The sequence below is a fragment of the Ananas comosus genome, linkage group 13, assembly GCF_001540865.1.
Source record: "Ananas comosus cultivar F153 linkage group 13, ASM154086v1, whole genome shotgun sequence".
Classification (NCBI taxonomy): Eukaryota; Viridiplantae; Streptophyta; class Magnoliopsida; order Poales; family Bromeliaceae; genus Ananas; species Ananas comosus.
The window spans coordinates 116,987-134,230 of record NC_033633.1 but is presented as its reverse complement, the minus strand read 5'-3'; the positions used below and the strand labels follow the sequence as shown (position 1 = coordinate 134,230).

Genomic DNA, 17,244 nt, shown 5'->3' with positions numbered 1-17,244 from the left:
GAACACCTATCATCTTCGATTGCGTCGTAATCATCACGATCTCCTTCCCTCCATTCGCCATTTTCGCAAAAAATAATATTCAAATGACCACAACAAGGGCAATTTTGAAGAAAACTATACTTTTATGTCAGGATTACTAAATTTTATAAACTGAACCAAACATATTAATGCTATAAATACTGTAATCTAGTATTACATTACTGTATTAAACCAAACGCTCTAATGCAGCATCAGTAGTAATATCACGCCAAAATTTAAGATATCTGGATATGTCGAGATACTTTGTAATATTACATAACTCAAACCAAACGGGCACTAAAGGTAATCTTAATTTATTATAAATAAGGTAATTCTAATCATTATAAAAGAAGTAGAGCTTAGATTTTACTATTTAATAAATAAATTTTTTAGAAAAAATGCCTGACGCTAATCGAGTTTCGTGTTTATCCAACAAGTGAAATGAGAGAGATTTAGCTTAAGCTGCTTTGGTAAAGAGATATGAGAGTGAGGCTAGCTTTGGGCATCCCCTAAGCCAAATGAGAAGGAAGGGATGTGTTTAGGTGCAGAAACCATGATCGGTATAGTGAGGCTAGCTTTCCCTCTTGGATTAGTGTCCGGAGTTTCTTTCTTTCGGTATAGTGGCCTGAAACTGAGTGTTATGGTACTGGAAGGAAAGACTGAAAGCAAAGGCGGAAGGTGCATGGCTAGGGAGTGGATTTTTTGAAACTCTGACTTTCTCGTAGTTGAGTGTGTTGAAAGTCGAGTTCAGCATTTTAGAAGAAAAAGTCGAGAGTAGGTGAAGTGGAGCTCTAACGTAACTTGAGTTACATTATATTTTTCACTTACACTAAAATAAATAACGAAAGTGATGAAACTTGAGTTCCATCATTCCACTTACACCAAAACAAACAGGCCCTTAGTCATCGAGAAAAGATTCAACATGACAGCACAATACCAAGTCCGAGCCAATTCTCCTATTAACCCGTTGCTTGCGAATCTCCAAGTGAACTCGCCGTAACAAAGCAAGAATTGGACACGCGCACATTGAGCATAAACCCAGGGGCAAGAAGCTTTTGTATAGAGGCTATTTCTGTCGTACGTACACCCAAAAGCAAGAATGCCTGCGTACCGTCCAAATTGAACGGCAGGTATGCATCTCACTGCACGTGATCAGAAGCAGGATTGTTTTTGCATACGCAAATTTTTTCGCACATGAAACATGCAAGGAAATGGCACCAAATTGGAGGGTTCGAGTCGGCACTACCACGTGAATCGTTAGGTAGACAATCATTCGCAAGGCATTAATATAATTGGAACATTTCACAGGTGATGTGCGTGGTTTTTGCAGTTTCGAGCAACCTTCTCTGTGATTGGTACAAACATACATATATGCCTGGTTCATGGATGCGCAGTAAAGTAGCAATGTAAGTGTTCAAACCCTACTAAACTTACTCGTTATTGATGGGCCTCCTAACTAGATAGTCCTACTTTTATGTACCATTTAATTTCTATGCTAACCTCTACACTCAATTGGGAATAAAAAGGTGAGCGTACGCGGTTTGGTTCTTCTTTCTATCTAGAAATGGATGATCATGAATTGCCCAGCTGGTAAATGCACCACCAAGGCAACTATTTATTAGTCCCGAGACATACCAGTCAATGCGTAGGCAAATTTGATACTTCTAACGACAAATATATCCAGCGGCTTTTTCCCATGTCAAAATAACATATTTGTGATGATCAAGCCTGTAGTCTAGCTTCACAAGTCCTGAAGAAAGTAGAAAGCTACCATTAGAGACTTGGATCTGGAAATTAAATTAACTTCAACTGATTAATCCTTGTAATTTTAAGTAGTATTTATGAAAATGTGTGACCTGCAACTCTTATTGGCAAAATTCACCACATTAATTACTGCAAAATGTCAACCGATCGAATATTTATCGGACTGCCAGAATTAGGCGTTCTACCTCGAGCTATTAACTAGGAAGGAACTTTGCACACAAACGGAAACTGATTGTCCTCATAGATAGACAGTGTTAAAAGTCAGTATCATTAAAAAGCCTAGTTGACTAATGCATGCATGCAGTTTACACCTAACGAGCAACTAAACATATGATTGAGAGCGCCCTCTCCGATACGTTATACCAATCAGTATATATTGTCGCCAGTCATCGAGAAAAGAGTTTGGCTCTGGAAAATTAAGTACAATTTAGAATCTAGAGTTTCCTTTGAACTTTTCATCAGCATCTCTTTCAAAGACCAATGGAGTTGAGTAGGTGTTCAAAATTAATATCCTTTTGTAATTAGTGGCTGTGAAAGCTCGCGGAACTTCTGAGCAAAGAAATGAAGCTAGCTTGCCCTTTTTAAGAGGCAAAGTTCTGTTCGACCTTTACATTATGTACCAGCATGTAAGAAATTAATGAAGCCTTTTATAAGATATATGTAAGAAATTTCAAGTCCAATATATATATTTATTTGATTATAATATTAAGAGAATGGAGAATGGAGCGAGAGAGAAGGAGAGGAAAGATGAGTCCGGGTCTACTATACTATTTGATAAGTACAAAGCCCTTGGGTATATTGAGGTTTTCTACCGTTCGATCATACCCTTTGAATACACATTCTAATCCGTTAATGTATGTATTCTATTAAAACCAACACCCACTCTATCCCTAGTGAGACACCTATCAAGTATTAATTGGGAGGCCATATCATTTCCTAACCTCACAATTTCCTTTCTCCAACTGCGGCAAAACTCAATAGTACCAAACCGGGGGGCATTTAGTACTCATTGATAGTAATAGAGTAGCATCGAATTCGTTAGTATTAGTATATATAAAATTATGCTGCGAAATTACTTATAATAGGTCAAAATGCTCTGTTTTGCCTTGAGGTGATCATATCAAGTTTTTTTTTTAGATCCTTGGAGATAAAAAATTTATTAATCAGTAAAATCCACATTTATTAGCGGTTAGAGTGACGTGCAGTGATTTTCGACTAGGGCTTTGAGTGTGTCCCTCGCCACTGGAGTTTATAGTAATTTAATCAAATGATTATAAATTTATCATGAAAAGAGTTGATCCAAAGAGCTAAAAAACTCAGGACTTGGGAGGTGAGCACAAAATTGGGATTTTGCTACTAATAGTGAGCTGACGTTCCAGACTCTCTCTTCCATCTAATATATAGTATTATAATTTATAGGTATATTAGAGAAGAGAGACTTCGAGAGAGAGATGTGGAGACTGAGGAAGTGAGGAGAAGAAAGAAGAAAATGAGGACGGAGAGATATCGATAGTCTGCGATGGAAGAGGTGGGAAAAAATCGTTGATGAGAGCGAAGGAGATGGAACTGGAAGAGTGGGCGCTGCATCACGCCGAAAGGGTTGGGGAAGTGCAGAGAGGCGGACTTGCGACGAGGTCAGAAATGTTGCTGTCACATATGTGTAGTCTACCTCTTAGTAAATCAGAGAGAGAGGAGATGTAGGGCATGTTGTCGCTCTCTAGGAAGTATCGATATGGAATTTCTATATGAATCCGACCGATCCAGGGCCGGGGATGTAGAGTCTATAGAATCTAGTCGTATTTGACAGTTTCCTAGAAAATATTTTTAGCGATTTTTTTGAGATCATTTACTAGCAATCAAAAAATTCGAAAATTAATAATTTTTATACGGCTGAAAAATAAACAAATCCTATAAAAAAGTGGCAATTATAGTACTAAATTTCATAGATCGAATATTGATCTTGATTGTAAATGAGCTATTAAGGAATATTTATATCAAAATTTATTGATCTTTGAAATACTTCACACCGAGTTAAATTTTGAAAATTGACAATCGGATATCAACCACTTATTCATTGATTTGATACTTTCGATCAAACTAAGTAATGCATATTCAAAATATCGCAAAAGATTATTTTTAGAAACTTTCAAAATACCGTAGCATCAAGTCTAAGGAGACCGGAATCGTCGATTCGAAAATCCCAATCATTGAAAACGGTTCAGGCGCACGTGAGGCCTCCGTGCTCCTGAGAGCAGCAGCCCTCTATATATATAATATAATATAATGATACTTATATATATCTATATATAGTGTTGAGGATACTATGCCTATCGGAAGCACGGAGCGCTTCCGTGCTTCAACTCGTTCGTATGCTTGCGACTTTTTCGAATAGTTCGATCGGGCCTCGTTTAAACTTGATCTAGAGTATTTGAAGTACCTAGAAGAAAAATTTTATTGATGATTGTTACGATATCATTGCGCTAGTAACGAAGAGGGTCCTCAAAAATCAACGGCTCCTTGATAATAATGAAAATCTAACAAAATGTGATCATATGACATTAAATTTTAAATCAAAGATATTAGATCTTATTTTATACAGATTATAAAGTATTTTTTTAGTCAAATTCACTGAAGTGTGATATTGGACTATTTCCTATACACCGTTAAACTACAAACGAGTCTACACAACGACCATTAAAATTTATTGGTATTTGAAAGCACCTTCGATCCTAGGCAAAATAATTATCGAAAATAATAACAGAATTATTTTTGCCTAAATTGTCGCTACTTCAAATACTCAACCATAGATCAAAGTTTAACGGAGATGGCCGGAGCCTAGCATCGACGATTCGAAGAGTATCGCGCAACATCGTAAAACCGCCGTGAAGACGAAGCTCGTGCTGTCCGATAGCCATAGTACTACTCTGATATATAATATATAATATTTAATAAATATATAATTATGGTATACTTTTTAGCTCTAGAATAAAATTATAAAATATAGAGATTCTAATATATAAAAATGTAGCAGGTAACGAATCGATTAATTAATGATTGTTCCTTAAGGTGGATTTTCTACGCCTAATTTAATTGACAACATCATACCACTTAGATACATCTTCCTTCACTGCTCACGATAATTTTCATACATGACTGCCCATGAATTATTTATGACAGATTCCCATTGAGAAACATGCATTTTTGGATCGGTAATGATGAGATTTACGCAAAATAAAGAATAACGTAAAGTTGAATATTGTTTAGTTGTAACTTGCAAGTGATACAATGCATCAATCTATAATATTATGGTGCTGGATGATAACATTCATGGTGTGAGCTTTCACACGGCATGGAGGCAATGCAGCTAAGTTTGCTATTTTTGTTTGTTCTTTGCAGACGTTGGACATTAGATTGGACCTGCCATTTATCGTCAAATTCCCTTCGACAGTTTCGACATGGCGTAGGATATGCCGTTAATTTATGGGACGGAGGTGCCATATTCACATATTACACGATGATGGCCCCGAGCAGGTGATAGAATTATTGAAACTTCTACGGCCTTTAGTGTTATCTACCAAGGTGTTAAAGATAAAAATGAATTTTACGCTTAGGCCAATTATGTGGCCTAGAGATTATATAAGGTAACGTCTGGGTTATGTAATATAATATAATATATATATGTATCGATAGAGTCCGGTACCTATGCTATAATAGCACGGCAATGCTTGACAAGCACTTATGGTTGGCGGTACCAAGTTTTCATTTGTGCTCAGTTAGATCATACTCTTTTGATCATTTTCACCCTACTGATATCATGATACATATTTCAACCAACTACCTCGAACTCAACCCTAAGGGACACAATGTATCTAATCACACATTCTTAATCCAATGGCAAAAACGCAGGTAGCACCAATGACTTGAATATGGCTGCATTAATAGCTCATAGTAGCCTAAGTTATTATATATAATCTATATATATAGTATTATATAGTTTAGGTACTCTATATATCCGGTAGACGGAGCGCTCCGTGCTAACAGTTGTTTTCGAATTTGATGGCGGCTTCCAAATCGACGATTCGGACTCCTTTAGATTTGATATAAACTATTGAAGTATTTGAAACAATTCATAGATTTTTCGATATTCAATTGTACGCATAAATCAAATAAGATTTCTAAAATGAGCGGCCTATAAAAAAAAATCTCATATATAAAATAGATGATAAAAAAAGATTTAAATTTGATAAAGTCAGAATATACGGTCTTACTTAAATAGTTTGAAAGATTTCTATAAAATTTTTGCCATCAGATTTGGATTTGTTTTACATCCAGGTGAATCACAAACACGGAGTCCGCTACTAGCATTAATAGCACGGAGCACGTTGTCTACACAGTTTCTGCCGTTAAATCTACTCTTTTGGATCCATTTTTCACGGAGCCGTTAGATCGATTATTATTCAACCAACGCACACCACTTCAACCTAGGGACCCAACATTATCCTAACCACACATTTCTTATGCCAATGGCTCAAAAACTTGGTAGCACCAATGACTTGATGCTATTCAATAGCTAATTAGTTAAGCCTAAGTTCTAATATATAACTAGTATTATACTATAGCTATATAATTATACAGAATAAGGCTATATACTATGCGGTAGCACGGAGCCTCCGTGCTACAATGTTTTTTCGTGATGCGGCTCTCCAAATCGACGATCGCTCCGTTCAGATTGATCTAAACACTATTGAAAAGTATTTGGAAACTAAATTTCATAATTTTTCGATATCATTTACCTAACAAGAACATAGTCTAAAATTGAACGGCTAAAAATAAAAATCTCATTAAAAATAATGATAAAAAATTTAAATTTAAGATCAGATATACTGTCTTACTTTAAATAGTGAAAAGAGTTTTCTATAAAATTTTCATCAGATTTTGGAATTGTTTTACACCGTTAACTGCACAAACACGCCACATCGGCCATTAAAATTGTCAATTTTGAGATCTTTTGATCACTAGTCAAATGATGTCGAAAAAATCTAAAATTTAGTTTCCAAATACTTTCAATAGTGTAGATCAAGTCTAACGGAGCCGATCGCCGATTTGGAAGCCGCATCATCGAAAACAACTTGGTAGCACGGAACGCTCCGTACTACCGATGGCATAGTAGCCGGACTCTATATATATATATATATATATATATGTGGAAAAACGGCAACAAAGAGCATCTTGCCGATTTCGTAGCTAGCTAGCAAAGGATGTGTAATTCGGTCACCAGCAGAATATGCTCTCGCCCCTTCAAGAGTTTCCATCTTTGGCGATAGGAGACAAGACTCAATTGTGAGGCTTTTTATTAATGAGGCGGCTAGCTAGCTCAATATTCGTTAGCCTAGATTAATTACTTAAAATGTGTTCTTCAAACGCAGCAACTTTAATGCTTTACTTGAAGCTTAGATTCTGTTCAATTAATTATACGAAATATTAATGGTTGAAATGTTTACCGCGTTGTGAAGTTAACATCCGGTGGATCGAGGGGTACTGGATCTCTTAAAAGCTCTTTTAGGCTCTTCAAAAAACTCTAAAATATATAATTTCCAAAAAGTGATGCATATATGCCTTCCATAATGTCTCCATGTCTCATTCACATGGCCAATTGGCCATGCATGGTGCTACTTCACTAATAAAACATGCGTGAAACCAATGCACGTGATTCCCACCTGAAGGTATAGCGCGTTACGAATGTGAAAAACAAGTGTCCCTCCAGAAACACCTCTGTTACTAATTTGGCACCAAAAGGAAACAATTAATTGTGCCAATTTCACTTCACTGGGGACAGCTTTGAGTGACCCACATGCACCTTAATTATCAGCCGAATTAACAAATCTTACAAGATACCACTTTTTAATCTCTTGCTTAATTCAAGCTCGCTAAATGACAATTAACTCCAAATGTAGTTTTCAAACAGATGGGAAAAAAAATAGATGATTCCGAAATGTAAAGAGTCCCATGTTCTCTTTTTTAAGTACTAAATCCTCGCATTAATAATTAATTGGCTACATCATGCGTACTAGCTAGCCTAGATTCATAACAATCTGATAAGATACTGTTGGATGTTTACTAACAAATAAGGTTTGGTAAGGATATGATGGCTTATTCTTTTTCATTACTTAATAATCAAATGCCGCAATTTAGTAACATGGAAGAAAGATCGGCCATAAATGAAAGTGACAGACGCAGATTAATTTTTTGGTCAACTTTAGACCTTGCGTTGCCTTATCATTAGCCACCCATCATCACCTTCCCCGCTAAATTCCTAGCAAAATACATACAATCTCAACGATTTTTCCTTTTTTTTTTTTTTTTTTTTTTTTTTTTTTTTTGGCATGCTATATGTAGATAGATTAATTAGTATGAACGTTTGGAATGGGTGGTGCATATTATATGTTATGTCATCATCATTTGCCTCTGTGGAGAGATATGTATTGGAGATAAAAACAGTTTAATTTGTGGCGCGCACTACGCTTGAGCTACCCAATTAGATGGAGACCCAGAGATTGGCCCAATTTGTCGGATCGTGATCTAAAAACGATCGGGCCATTTTCTATTCGAACACCTAATTTCCACTTGGGCCGGAATCTACAGTGAATAGATTTCCACGAGATAGGTAGGCCGACCCATAGGTGTATTGGGCTGGGCCGGCGATATATCCAACCCAGCAAGCTCCTGAGCTGATGATGATGAATTGATGATGATGATGATTTGATGAGAAATGGAGTTCGAAAAATGGGAGATGAAGCGTTACGTAGCATGTGCGCACGATCAGCCGTGGGATGTGCTTAAGATGGACGGCTATTAATGTCCGAGTTAATAAACAGGCTATTAAGGCAAAGGGAATAATACTACAACAATAAAAGCAATTAAGCACCTCTCTCTCTCTCTCTCTCTCTCTCTCTCTCTCTTTTGGGGCGTAACTGTAGCCTTTTCTCTTTCTTTCCTCCCACATCTCTCGCCCTCCCCCTCTCCCACGAATTTAGCACAGCACTCTAAACCTACGCCATTCCCCATTTCACACCACCACTACACCACCACCACTTCCACGCACCCATTTTGGACTCTTATAATCTTACAATTACAATAATAATCTCCTCCTCCTTCGTCACCTTCTTCATCCCTCTCTCTCTCTCTCCTTTTCCTTAGAATGGAAAGAGGGTTTGGATTCCGTGAGCTGGTGGAGAAGAGAATGCGCTCGCTGCGGCCGCCTCCACTGCTGGCGCCGTTGGAGAGGTTCCTCTCCAGCTCTTCTACTGGGGAGCTTTGCCTCTCGGCTGTGAAGGGGGAGGAAACAGCTGTGAATTACCCAAGTGGGCCGAGTGTCCTCGATCATATCACCAGTGCAATAGGTGTTCCTCCGAGTGGAATATTGTTGAACGAGTCGAGCTTTTTTGGCGGTCTTCTTGTTGGTAACGGTGAGGAGGCGGCGAGGAGAGAGTCGAATAGGGGCTCGAAGAAGGCGCAAAGCAGCTCGTCTTCTTCGTCGACCACGACAGTCCCCGCTAAAAATGTTGTGAAAGGACAGTGGACAGCTGAGGAGGACAGGTTTTCGTTCTCTAAAAAAGAAAAAAATAAAAAGAAAAAGAAAAAATCTTCTCACTAGCTAACAGCTGTTATTATGATATGTCTGCCATATACTACGTACAGTAGGTAATTGCACTATAAGTTTCTAATTAAGTTATTCTTTCTCTGGTGCTCAAGGTTGTTGGTTCAACTGGTGGATCAGCACGGTGTTAGGAGATGGTCTCAGATTGCAAAGAATTTGGTTGGTAGGATCGGGAAGCAGTGCAGAGAAAGATGGCATAATCATCTCCGTCCTGATATCAAGGTTTCTTTTTCTTTTTCCCGTTATTTTTACGTGAAAATAGAATTTTTGTTATTTGATCTCATGCAATATTTCTTGTTACCAACTTACCATGCATGAAATACAAGAAGCAAGCAGATTGTCTAATTATTCTTAGGCTTCTTTGTAGCGACCACTTGTAATTAGTGCGTGTTTCCTCAATGCCGGACTGGTAATTTGGTTGGTTGACAAGCATTATCTTAAACCCTAAACTAGCAGCTATTCATATAATTTCCCATGGATATTTTTCGATGTACGTCAATCTATCATGCACGCATGCATGTTCCTATATACTGCAGAAGGAAACATGGACTGAAGAGGAAGAAAGGATGCTCGTGGAAGCCCACAAGAAGTTCGGTAACAAATGGGCAGAGATTGCGAAGCACGTACCGGGGAGATCAGAGAACTCCATCAAGAACCACTGGAATGCCACCAAAAGGAGGCAGAATGCAAAGAGAAGGAGCAAAAGAAAGACAGGCAGTCGAGGCGGAAAACCCGAGCCGTCGATCCTGCAGGACTACATAAGGAGTAAGACCATATCCAACCTCAAGGATAATTGCACCAGAAGGAACGATCCCCCAAATTTAATTCCATCAAATGCAACCTATGGAGTTTATGGCGCCATGCAGCAACCTATGGAGACAAATTTGAATCAGTCTGTTAATAGCGAGAGCGTCGAATTTGATGCATATCATGTGGGCAACATGCATGATCCATGCATTCATGATTCTCTCGATGATGCTTACTATTTATGGGGCCTAGACGATTGCATGTTGATGGCTTCGCCACCATCACTTGACTGGGTATATCATGAGGAGGTTAAAGGTGAATTTTATGAGATGGGTTCTAACCAGGATAAGTACACCGGTGAACCCCATCTTCTGCGCGAAGAACATGCGTCTCCAGGCCATGTGTTTGCGGCGGAGGGCGATGAGTTCTTCTTCAAGGATCAAACTTCTTCAAGTAGCAAGGGCGACATGGATCTCATGGAGATGATATCTTGGCAAATGTCTCAGTCTCAGTCTCGATCTCAGAGTAGCAGCTGCAATGGTAGTTTCTAGCTAGTTGTATGCCGACCTCCGGTTATATGTAATTACGTCCAAATTTGGAAAGGTCGATGCTGGGTCAAACTTTTAATTAGTTTTTCTAACATAATTCTTGTATTCAAACAAGACAAATACCGGTTAGAGCTTTTTCTTTTTCTTTGCTCTCCTTTCCCGTTTAAAATGCTCCGCAAATTCTGTTCAAAACAATTTCATCGTAATTAAGATGAGCACAACATGCATGAGATGCGTGAGTGGTCGATGACTAGAAAAGCTAGTTTTGTGGAGTGTCGTGTAAACTTTTTGCTACTAACCCGGCCGGCGCCTCTCCCCGGCCTGCAAATGTCGTGCACCTAGAGCCCAATAGGACCTGGAGCCCACAAAGCCCAGTATAGTGCGCACGCACTCGAGCCTGCAAACTAAATACGTAATGGGACCTAGTTGGGCCCGGAGCCTTACCTGGCATTTATTGGGCTAACATCAGGAAGGAGAGGGTCGGGCCAAAGTTTCGGGCCTCACTTTCCTCGCTAGTAAATGTGACGATTATTGAAGTATCTGCTGTTATTAGATGGCTTGAAGTAAGTCCTCCACTACCCCTAGAAAAAAAATTATACATAATTAATTATGTTCTTGCCTTGTTTAATTTGTTTGGTTAGTATCATCTCGATGTTATATGATCTGCTCAATTTAGTTTTAGTAACTAACGAAAAGATTAAGGTGTGGTGTGGTTAATTTGTGTTGAGGACAATATGGATCTCATTTGTTTGATGGTTTGATATCACCCTAAACTTTTAATTCGAAGGCGGTTTCAATTTTATCTTCTTCGGTGGTACAAAATAGGAATAGGAATAGTCAGATAAATAAACCACTCACTTAATTCGTAAATGTTATCAAAATACATACACAGGTTGGCTTCTTCCGCTTGGCATTTAAATTGGAAATTTTATTCGAATTAACAATTTCATTAGTAATCGACATTTAACATTTGTAAAAAATAAATACCTTTTTTTTTAAAAAAAAAAGCATTTGTAAATAAATTCCTTAAAAATTTAATAAAATCGCAATCAAATAAACTCGGAAGTGATCCTCAGACAAACTAATTAATGAGAGCTAGCTCAAATGGGGAGAAAAAACAAAAGTTGAAAAAGATGCTGAGCGAAAGAATTTTCCCGGACGGTCCGTCCGTGTCTAAACGTTCGTGTTCTATACATTGGTTCGACAAACGAAAATGGGTGCTAAATTTGTACTAGCTAGTGTGGAGCGAGCGTCAAATTAATTAAGGAAGCTGTTGCGGAAGACGATGTGAAACAGTGAAAGAAAGAACAACTGTTGTTTTACTTGCCAAAAACAAAACAATTAATTGGGCGACCACCGCGATGAAATAACGTATGAGCAAATCTCTTGTATCATCTGCCGTTAAAAGTTAACTAATTAAGCTGGACGCCTGGTAGTAGGGAAAACGCCCCAAAACTTGCCTCACAAATTAATCACGCTTAATTGAATGCGTACGATCGAACCCACCTCGGGCGGATATAGATATATATTCTCATCCACGCTCAGCATCGGGGAGCCGTCGTCTTTGAAGAGCAGCCGCAGCCGGTGTCCGACGCGTCCTTGCTCCAGAAGTCTCCCAAGAAGGTCTTGGCCGCGTCCAGGCTGGGGAAGTAGGGCGGCTCCAGAAACATCTGCGACAGCGGATCGAGCGACTCGGAGGGCAAGAAGAGCGACCTGTTGCCGCCGGCCTCCAGGCTCCCCATCACCCCCGCGATCAGCTGCCGGTACCCGAAGAAGAACCGCCGGACCGCCGCCTCGACCGCCTGAAAGGACTGCAGCAGGTCGATCCTGCCGGAGTTGCCGCCCTCGCCGCGCCGCCGGCTGTGGAGCAGCCTCATCGCGGCCTCCTGCAGCCTGGGCCCGCCGTCCGGGTCCACCTCCACCCCGAGCACCCACGGCACCCTCCGCTTCAGCTCCCGCGACGCGTCCGCCGCCTCGACCAGGGCGGCCGATCGGAAGCAGAGCGCGTCCGACCCGGACCCGGCGCGGATGGCCAGCTGGCTCTTGACGAGGCGGAGGAAGTCGTCCGGGTCCGTCAGCAGGTGCAGGTCCTCCACCTCGCCCAGAAGCTTCCAGGTCCTCTCCAGGAGCCAGCAGTCGCTCGCCGCCCCCTCCCACTGCTCGCCGTCGATCCGCCGCCCCACCCGCGAGAGGAGCTCCCGCGCGGCGCAGAGCCACGACTCGAGGATCTGGTGGATGGTGACGAGCGCCTCGCTCTCGCGGTTCCGCGGGGCCCGGGACTCCGAAGGGCTTCTCCTCAGCGCGTGGAGCTCCGCGGGCCGGACCACGAGGTCGTACTCGAGAGCGGGCTTTCCCGCCAGGTTGGGCTCGCCGAGGCCGAGGGTGAAGCGGCACCGCCGCATCTGGCCCTCGATCTGGTAGGCGATCGCGGACGCCGCGTCCTCGGTCTTGTCCCACGTGGCCAGGCGCGGGAGCAGGCTCGCCTCGCTCGTGCGGCTCACCACGGCGCTCGCCCCGGGCAGCTTCCACACCTCCTGCGAGCTCCGCTCCCGGGAGAGCACCCCCTGCGACGGGCGCGCCGCCCCCCTCCTCCTCCTCCTCGCAGAGCGCGGCGACGAGCTCGATCTGGCGCGCGGCGAGGGACTCGAGGCGCCGCCGCCACTCNGCTCAGCCCCGCCACGGGCGCGCCGCCCCCCTCCTCCTCCTCCTCGCAGAGCGCGGCGACGAGCTCGATCTGGCGCGCGGCGAGGGACTCGAGGCGCCGCCGCCACTCGCGGTGGTTGGCGTAGGGCCGGGGGTCGGAGAGCGCGACGGAGACGAACCGGAACGTGATCTCCAGGGCCTGCAGCGCCGGCTTCACGATCGGCTCGTCCTTCCACTCGGGGAAGTCTCTGCAGCTCCACAGCTTGGAGAGCTCCGGGAGGCGGAAGTAGTGTTCGTAGGCGGCGATCGCAGACTCGTCCCTTATCAACTGCGGAGAATTGGAATAGCAGAGAGAGGGTTTTCCTTCATCTGATATTCTCGACGATGACGATGACGGCGACGACGATCTAAACGATATTTCTGGGGCCGCCATATTTTTTGATTTCCAGTCCAATTCGAGCATGAGTTGATACGACAACAAAATTCGGTGTACACGTAAAAATAAATAAACTGGAGAGGAAAGATTAATAATTAGAAGCTGGGCGGATGGATTTGATTATCTTTGCTTGGGAGAAAAGAATTGGGATTGGGATTGGGATTGGGATTGGGATTGGGGATTGGGATTTCTTTAGTCCTCTACAAAGAGGGGGAATGAGGGGGATGGGTATATATACGACTACGAGAGGGGGGGGTAGGACCGTGGAAGTTGTGTAGAAGGGGACGGACAAATTTGAAATTCCAATCCGCGGGCGGTGAATGCAAAAAGGTCATGCTTATCCAAATAGCAAACCCAACACGTCTTCCTTGTATACCGACCTTTTTTTATTAAAAAAGAAGAAGAAAAGAAGTTTTCGTCATTTACAATTCGGATAACGTACGGAGAGTGTGTCGCGTAAATTTACGCAAGTGCCATCGATATCCTTATATTTGTTTCCCCCACATGTATTCGGTAGAAAGAGTGGGCGAGAGAGAGAGGGATTCTTAATTTCTTATCATCTAATCTCTGAAAACTAATATGTTAAATAAGTAATTGCGGAGACGGAGGTCTTCCACATTCCGGAGAAAACGGACCTGTTTTGAGTCGTCAACGAAAGAGGTGACCGACGCCTGCCGAATTTTGACTTAATGCCATTTGGTAGCTTGCATATAGTTAGAAAAGGCTGCTGGAAATCGGGGGTTAACAGCCGCAGTTAGTCGTAAAATCAGTGGATAATCTTTACCGGGGTTTGACCTGACACAAAGGTAATTAAGGAGTCTTCCCTGATTGATGGAAAATTAACTAATTAATAACTGAGTAGCAAGAACGTATAGCAGATTATGAGAAAATTGAGAATTGCTGGGTCCCATGTTTAGGTGCGGTGGACTGGGGCGGCTACTAGAGCCTTCCAGTCTATCAGATGCACTAGAATCACATGTCAATTAAAGTAATCGTCGCGTTCTAGGACTGACAATCACCAGGATTTTTTCCGTTAGAAGAGATATAAGTTCGCTTACTTAGTTTGTGGGGATAATTAAGACGCCGTGCAACATATATGCGGACCAAATAGCATCATCTTATTGTCTCTTTAAAATCTGATATTAGCACTTCCAGCCAATAAGTTTTGTGCCATTTCGGCAGCTAAAAAGGAAGAAGTTGATGGCCGATGCTTTCCGTATAAAAAAATATATATCTTGGACTTTTTTTACTTTAGAAATATTTAAACACAAATTTTGCCCGTTCTATTCAAGTACTTGTTTCTGTATCAAATAATGTCAGACATTTCCTGGGCTGAGCATAAATTCAGACATTTTGGAGCGCATTTGTGGTTAACTTTCGCAATTAATTACAACACCAACTCTACGTGATCCATATGCTTATTGATATTGAGACCCTGTATCTCAAGCGTGAGATAGATGGATATTAATTAAATCTCGCTGCCCATCACAAGTCACATGCTACATGGATGGCTCCTCGCTTTTTATGGATGGAGTCATTGATGCAGGTGGCATTGGGACCACGTCTCCATTAATAGCGCGAGCGCGCGCGCGCGCGCTCTCTCTCTCTCTCTCTCTCTCTCTCTCTCTGCATATAGTCTAGATATCTGCAAATTAAATACTTCGTCTCAGGCCTCAGGGCTATGGAATTGGATATTTTGGATCGTGCCAACAAACCTTATTAGATCACATGTTGTCCTGAATATAGAACAGGCCATATGGAATGAGAACAGTCGCATGGATACTTGTCAAACCTTGGGGATAAGAGGAGAGTAGCTTTGGAAAATATGTTTGACTCATCCTCTCCTACATGTTTTACCGGTCGGAGGAACCAGTAGTCTACTGGAAGAAAACAGAGGGAACGGGTCCGCATCTACCGCGTCCAACCGCACCTATCACGGCGCCGCAGAATGGGACGGGTAGGAAGTGACACGTGTCTGTCGGCGTCTGGCTGTAAAAATGAGGGCCAAAGGGAAGGTATTTAGGCGTGCCAACTGGGCGAACGCGGCGCGTCACGTGCGATGCTGGGTCCGAGCCCTGAGACGGAATGCATGGGAGTCACATGGGCCGCGCATGCCCAGGGGCCGAGCCCATGCTTCTCGCCAGGTTGGAGGATTTATGTGCGCGGCAAAAACTGTTTGATTGGTGGTAGTTAGTAATAAACAACTTACAACGTTAGCGATATGGAAATCATTGCTGCACCAGGTGTGTTTGGGTGGGTATTGGGTGGAACACAAACTCAATTCTTATGATGAGAGAGAGAGAGAGAGAGAGAGATACTAAAAATCACATTAGCTAAATGTCGTGAATTACATGCCACGTGTCCAATCCGAAGGTAATGCGAAAATTATCCTAATTATTATTAGTTATTTTTTAAAACTTCAAAACTCACCGTCAACTAAGCGGCAATCTTTTCTAATTAAGAGAAAAGAAAAAAAGTATTGTATTTTACGGTAATTGAAAAGCATATATCGGAACATGCACGACATATGATAGATGGTTCACATAATACAGTACAGGAGTTGAAAGGTAAAATAATAATTCTCCACTTTGTAAGTAGACGGCTTCCATTCACATTGCTTGCACGTATTGGTTTTGGTCCTTCCATTCAGCGGCACTGATGACCCATGCTTTTCTTTTGTAGACCCGACCGAACGGGATTAATCCACCAATGAACCTATCACAACTGTATGTGCGTGGTTGTGCTACCATTAAGCCAACGGGCCCATCAGGATCTCTCTGGTCAAACTAGCAGATTTTTTCGTAGCCCAAACGATCTCGAACGTCTGACTCGCGCCAGCTCGATTGACCCACGCAACCCTCGTCAGGCATACCATCTACGGACTTTTCCAATGAGCTTATCCTCCATCCGTTGAGAAGGAGCTGGATTGCCAAGTACAAAGGACAGCTTAATTAATTAATTAATTACTTAATTACAACAAATACTTTCTGTTACTGTAGTGGACCATCATTGAAATAGAGACGGCATAGGATTGGCTCTAATATTATATTATTCATAAAAATCAAGCTTGGAGAAAGCATATCAGAAAACTAAAAAGGACACGAGAGCACCGCGGCGTTTGTTTTTAGATATTTGTGAGCTCGTGGATGTGTAAAAAATATCCTGTCAAAATATCGTCACCGTAATGAAAGAAATAATCTAGAGGAGAGTATTTTTTTTAGAAAAAAAAAAAAATCTAACGATATATTTTCGCAATCACGTCCGAAGCCCAACGAGAGCACGCTTTTATGGGCTAATATCTCAAGGCGGGCCTTGTCGGTAGAGGCCCAATTCCGGTCCGAGGGCCGGGCCTCTCAATCACTCGGCGCCCGGTAGCGGCAATAACCATGGCGGGAGAAATCACCGCGCCATCCATTTCCCGCGCAAAACAA

General features: G+C 41.9%; 1 protein-coding gene across 1 annotated transcript; it reads right to left on the bottom strand.

The window, feature by feature from the left end:
* LOC109719241 (nematode resistance protein-like HSPRO2) lies at window positions 12,023–14,037 on the bottom strand. Its single transcript, XM_020245804.1, has 2 exons — window positions 13,402–14,037; window positions 12,023–13,309 (listed from the first exon to the last, which is right to left on the bottom strand). The coding sequence occupies exons 1-2, from the start codon at window positions 13,838–13,840 to the stop codon at window positions 12,276–12,278; spliced, it is 1,473 nt and encodes a 490-aa protein (XP_020101393.1). The 5' UTR covers window positions 13,841–14,037; the 3' UTR covers window positions 12,023–12,275.